This window comes from Tauraco erythrolophus, chromosome 6 (assembly GCF_009769465.1).
Source record: "Tauraco erythrolophus isolate bTauEry1 chromosome 6, bTauEry1.pri, whole genome shotgun sequence".
In the NCBI taxonomy this organism is placed as follows: domain Eukaryota; kingdom Metazoa; phylum Chordata; class Aves; order Musophagiformes; family Musophagidae; genus Tauraco; species Tauraco erythrolophus.
In genome coordinates, this window is record NC_141470.1 from 7,598,370 (window position 1) to 7,604,685 (window position 6,316).

Here is a 6,316-nt window from a genome sequence, read left to right on the forward strand (position 1 = left end):
CCTTCCCCGCAGCTGGGGCATACTGGATGCAGAAATGAAGCGATGCACAGTTTGGATTTTATTTTGTTTTCTCTGCTTCCAATGCAGCAAAGCCTGAGGAGTTCCCACGGAAACCCCTGGGCCTGGAGCTCTCCCTCAACCCAGTAGCTATGAAGGGCAACATGGCAGCCAATGGCCAGAACGGCCGGGTGAGCGAGCTCCCCCTGGACAGGGAGCCCCATCCCCACAGAGGTCCCGGGGTGCTGGGAGGAACGATGGCGGTGGAGGCAAGGATTCCCACCCTCCAGGGCAGTGAAGCAGCTGAAGCAATGGACATCCACCAGCGTCCTCCTGGCAGGGGGCAGCTGGGAGAGGAGGGTCAGATGGAGCCCACCAGGGATGGACAGCAGCCGTCTCTTCTGAAGACCAGCAAGACACAGGCTCATCATCACCTCCTGCCCACGGCCCTGCCTCCGGAGCAGCCTCTTTTTGCTCCCGGCTGTGCCATGGTGGACAACAAGTCAGTCTCCCTTCCTGGCCCAGCCGAGCTCGGCTCCTCGGACTCTTCTCTCCAAAACACACTGAGTCCTCCTGACTCGAGCACTGCTGAGCTTTCTGCTACAGATCACATGGTATGGCAGCCAGATCCTGCTGCCCTGCCAGTGGGAGAACAAGCATCTTCCCTCTGCAAAGGGAACGCACTCAATACACCCCCTCATCCTCTGCCGGGCGGCTGGCGGCGGCTCTCTGGCACGTCGCAGCACGATGGCTCCCCCGAGAGCGAGCGCAGGGAGGAGGCGACTGAGAAGCACTGCAGGGTGGCGCCGCGGGACAAAATGGACTTGAAGCGCTTGGCATCCAAAGCTGCTTCCATGGGGGAGCTCACCAGCCTGCCGCAGAACGGGCCAGGGAGCGCCACTGGCACCGCGCACTGGCCGGAGGGCTTGGGCATGCTGCCCGTGCACGGGCTGGTGGGCGGCAGCGTGCCCGTCTTATCGGGCAGCAAGCCGGAGGCAGTGGGGCCGGGTGAGGGCTGCCACTTCCAGCAGGCACCGTCCCCTATGGTGGAGGGGAACAGCCCCTACACCGTTATCAAAACCACCACTCCCCTCCACCTGGCCCACGCAACAGAACAGGACTTCTTGAACAGAAAGCAGGTGGCACTGCCTCTGCCGGAGACTGGATGTCTTCTGCCTACCGCCTCCATGCCACCACCTCCTGCGCTGGACGCGGAGGAGGTAGATGCCCAGCAAAGCCTCCAGAAACCATTAAACACACTGAAAGCCCCACGACCGCCCCTGAGCCCCAAACCAAAATTACCGCCACAGGTTGCCAAATCCTGCTCAGAGAACAGTTTCCTTTCAGGCTCTCCTCCCCTGGCAAAGCTGCCCAAATCGGTGACGTTTTAGTGGGGATGGGGGCAGGTGAGGGAGAGGAAGCGGGTGCTGGAGCAGCACCCTCATCCCTGTTTTCGGGACAGCCCCCCACCTCCCCTTCAGCAGGGCTGTGTCGGGGTGACGGCACAGCAGCCGTTGCCTGTTGAGCTGTGCTTTGGTACGAGCGGTGGGTGAGGAGATGGATAGTGGCCACCGGTGCCAGGAGGCACCAGCAAATTAGGTCTGCATCTTTCCTATGGACAAACGGGGAAGTGCTTTTGTTTTTTGTTCCTCGAAGCTCCCCGAGCCTCAGCATGTTAGGGGGAGCAGAGGCAGGGCTGGTGAATGCATTGGGTTTTCTTCTGCTCCCGCCTACTGCAGGTACCCGTGGCCATGGAAGCGGGTGCAAGGCACAGGAGTCCAAAATGCTTTCCTTAACATGCCCATCAGTGCAGCCAACAGCGTTGCTTTCGAAGGCTTTCGTAGCAATAGACCTTTCTTTCTTTTCCCAGCCCCGCCACTGTAGGCAGCAGCACCTTCAGGCAGGGCCATGGTGTTCCGGCAGGGCGCAGGCAGCCCTTGCCTACTCCGTGCTACTCCAGAGAGCAGTGCCTGGCTGTACCCCGCTCCTGCCACGGCGGGTGTCCCGGAGGGGAGGTTTAACAGCTGGTGAGTCCCTGGGTGGGGGTCTCCGTGGTGTGACTCCAGTGGAGGACCATCAGCAGGGTGGTTCTTTCTCAAGTTCTCAAGATGACAAGGACAGCAATGAAGGTTGAGCCTGGTCTCGTGGGCTGAGTGGCCCTTCTCTCGCAGGTCCAGGGCGGTGAGCAGGCTCACTGTCTTTCCGTTGGCTGAGCAGGAAAAGGAGCTGCTGCCTTGGGAAACCTCCTGCCTTCACTGGCAAGCTGCTAGAGGGGTGATGGTGTCTAATCACAGTGCCCAAGCTGAAACCTGCTTTTACTTCAAGCAAGTTAAGTGTCAGGGTGGAAACAGCATGGGAGTTGGGGAAGGGCAGCACGTTGCCCAGAACCTGCTCTCAGCCCTTCTGGTTTAGCCCACCCAGAAGTCAACAACGAAGGAAGGAAACCTGGGCACAGAGGTTTGGAAGGTGATGCTGTAGAGCATCAATGTCACCACAGCCCACGGCTAAGGAAGTAACACGATGGGTGCCCACATATACCCACTTGCCCTTCATGCACCAAGTCGTGGTGGCCTGTCCGTCTCCTCCCCATCCCAGGGTGCACAGCCCAAACCATTGGCTGGAGGTGTGCAGGGAACCAGAGCTGGCTTACCCCACTGACTTCCTGACTTCATCAGGAAGGAAGATCAATTGAAGCAGCAGGAAAAAAACTAGTCCGGATGTGCTGTATTTGATTCTGCTGTCCAGAAGGGGTGGCTGCAGATGCCACCTTAGGTGGGACTGCAGGTGGGATTTCTGTCCCTTCAGTGGAGACCCTGGGCAAAAGCTCCTTTAAGTTCTAAGGAGACTTTAAAAACTGGGTTTATCTCACAGGCTGCTTCACTAACAGCCTGATCTGAAGCCTACCTGGAAGCCCAGTGGAAAACTTGCACTAAATTACTTTGTGCGGGTTATCAAGGTTTTTTAATCTTGTGTGCATGTGGTGGTTTCTGTTAGCAGCAGGGAGAGTGTCAGCAGGAGTACCACATCTTTCTTTGGATGTAGGCAGCCAGTCCGTCGCACCCTCAGCTTCTGTTGTAACCCCTGCTCTGTCAGAGACTGCTGAGTCTCCAGCCTTGCCTGTCGTCGCTCCCTCTGCAACGCAGGGATAACCCTACTCAGCTACCTCGCAGGGGTGTTGTGCAGAGTCAAGAATTGCTCTTTGAGAAGTGCTGTAGGAATGTTCAGTATTTGGGTTCTGCGACACCACGGGTCCTTTCTAGGACAACGGTGCTTGAATTGGTTTTAAGTTGGAGTACGATTTTCCATAACTGTGCAGTAGTTTAAACCTATTTGTGTTAAAATACTTGGGCAGTATTTCAGGACAAGTATTGATTGCCTTTGGCTAGCAGCTCGCTGGCCTCTGGAGCTTGCTGGGAAGCAATGAGAAACATCTGAGGGCTAGTGGTCACCTCTTTGCTTGGTGTCTGTAGCTTGGCAGTCTGTCCTCTCCTTGAAGCAAACATAAGACGCCTGCTAATGTGTCTGAGTGTTTGGCTCACATGGGCAAGAGCCGAGAGCTCGTTCCCCTGACTTTGACCTTTTTCCCCTCATTTCGGGCACACAGCCTTTACACATCATGTTGCACATGTGCCTGGGCTCCTCATGCAGCATGTGTCTGAGATGTTTTGCAGTATTCAGATTTAAAAAGGTGCTTTGCTCTAATCTTGGAGAGCTGTCAAATGCACAGTACCCATTGCGTAGCATTTGGTGCATGGTGTTCAACAAGAATTTGGGAGGTTTCCTCCCTTCCAAGCCCTAAAGGGAATGAGCAACAAGGTCCTCAGTCACCTCCAAGCCTGAGGGTAGCCACCGGCTGTTTTCAGTGACCTTTGGACCAGGCAGATACAGGCTCCCTGTGGCCACCAGTGTGCTTCTCGCTGGGAAGGTCTCCAAACTCCTCACTGTGCCACCCAAGCAGCTCTTTAACCTGCAGCCCCAGAAGGGGCAAAGCAGCCCAAGCTGTCTGGGATCCAGCACTGTGCAGTGCTTTCCTTGAAGCGATGCTCTCACTTCAGCACATGAGAGCGTAATACTAAGAGATGACCAATCCTCTCTCCTCCTCTGCCTCTTGCTGCAGACGAAGGCATGGCCATGGCAGGTCTGTGGCAGCAGAGGCTGGCAGGACATGGGCCTCTCTCAGCTCTTTTGCTGAGAATAGAAAGGGAAGAGGGTGGCAGCTCAGCAGGTCAAATAACTGGCCCGAGCCACTTGCCCCCCTGCCCCAGCCTCTGCTCCTCAGCAAAAGCCACTCCTACCACCAGCAGACTCAGGAAAGCAGCTCACCCTGTCCTTGCCCTCGCAGCCCTGACACGGCTCTTGCCTTGCTGCCCTCCATATAGTTTTAAAGACCAACGTTGTGGGTTTGGAGGTTGGTTTTTTTTGGTTTGTAATTGAGCACTTTGAGTGGCTGTGGTGGCCGTAGGCAGCAGGACCTACAGGGACCGGCGCTGGGGACCAGCTCCAGGGTGGGATGGAGGTTGAGGTCAGGGTCTCTCAGCTGTGCACTTGGAGAGCCCCGGCTACCATCTGCTTTTCTTTTTAATTGCTATTCTTGTTTACAGCGTGGAACGCTTCTTCCATGACTCTTTCTAATGTATTATAATTATTACTTTAAAAAAAAAAATTTATGTCTGTGTTTTTTTTTCTTTTGGGTGTTGTTTTTTTGTAAGGAAGTTTGGGAGGGGAAAAAAAAAAGTCAATCATTCCTTTTTACGTTGATCCAACCAGAGTATTTGATGCTGTGTTTTACATAGTTGTAATGATAACAGTTAAAGAAGTTTAGCACAAAGTCAGACTCCACGAGGTTTCTTATGGCAACAGATGCAAGACTGGGTCCCTTCTGCTGGCTTTTAGTTTGGTTCACCACGTGTGCTTCAACTGTGCTGAGTCCAACCCACTCCATCTCTGCCTTCCTGCTTTTCTGCCATGGTTGGGCATCCCCAGCAGAATGCTCCTTTCTACATACCACTGTCCTCTTCTGGCTCACTGAGCCAAGGGCAGCGTCCTGTCCCCAGCCCCTGTGCCTCCCTTCCAACAGAGAGCCAGTGACTGCAGCTTGCTTTTTTGGTGAGGTTTCAGGTTTGGTTTGTTTTCCTGCCCACAGGCAGCGCTGGGAGGGTTGGATGGGATGGGACAGGGAGCGGGTGGACACAGCTCCTTGCTCAGCAGGTTGGGGGGGTGGGTGCTACTCGCTGACGCTATGTGAGTCAGGACTGAGTCATGCTTACACCAGTCACCGAGAGCATAAGGTGGTGTCACTCATCGCTGAAAATGCATTTTAAAAAGCTGTGTGTGAGCAGCACCTCTGGCACACCCCAGACTCGTGGCCAGTGCCTCTTGTGCTTAGATGGCCATGGTGCTGTTGGCTTTGGGGTGTTAAATGTGGGCAGGATTCTGGTTTCCCCTGAGAAAGCTGCCAATCGGTACTTAAGCAACACGGTTACAGTAAACGCAGGGTCATCTGTCTCTACCAGAGCAGCACAGAAAGCACAGACTGACAGCAAAGCAGAGAGGCCAGGAGTCCCTAAACGCCACCCTGGGATTTAAGGGCAGTGCAGGAAACGTGGCATCCCTGTGCATCATCCAGTGGGTGCTGTAGGCTGGTATTCCTGCTGCTAGCAGTGCTCTGCCTCACCTAAGAGGGCAAACAGGAACAGAAAAAGCTCCTACCTTGTTCTCCAGTGTCCTTAAGTTAGCTCATTTATGTTAACTGGTTAAAACCTGGTCTGCAACCCTGCGGGAAAAAAAGCCAGGACCAGTAAGCACCACAGTGGAGCAGCAGTGCAGTGGGGATGCTGCTCTCGGCACAGCACCCGTATCATTTCACGCTGGATGCCAGCCCAGGGATGCTCCACCGTGAGCATGGGTGGGACATCCATGGGTGGCTGGAGTGAAGCAAATCTCATCACTCCAGTTTCCAGGCGCCCTCAAGCAGCCCAGTTGCACAAGCTGCTTTGTGTCACCTCCCAGCCGACAGCCCCAGGGAACCTGCTGGCTTTCAGCCAGCGCAGAGGAAGTAGCTGGGTGGGAGCGGGTTGGAACGGCTGCAGTGGTTACCTGTGTGACAGGCACCGCAGGGTTTAGGATATGGCATTTATCCGACTGCCGAGACAGCTTCAGCTCCGTGCTGCTGGGGAGGGAGCAGAACTGTCCAGAAGGTCAGAGTTTCCCCCAAGGAAGGCGAGTCGTGCTGGGTTTGAGGGATGTGGCAGGCACAGTCCTGTTCCTCTCTGAAACGGCCTCAGTTCACTTGGTCATTGAAAAAAAAAAGAGTGAGATG

At 55.0% G+C, this 6,316-nt stretch overlaps 1 protein-coding gene across 1 annotated transcript in view; it reads left to right on the forward strand.

The window, feature by feature from the left end:
- LOC104382068 (USP6 N-terminal-like protein) overlaps positions 1-4,607 on the forward strand; it is a 35,946-nt gene extending 31,339 nt beyond the window's left edge. Inside the window, exon 14 of the mRNA XM_086613516.1 lies at positions 88-4,607. Coding sequence (XP_086469642.1) covers positions 88-1,388 — 1,301 coding nt within the window. The 3' untranslated portion in view covers positions 1,389-4,607. The remainder of the gene's footprint in view (positions 1-87) is intronic.
- Positions 4,608-6,316: the final 1,709 nt, after the last annotated feature.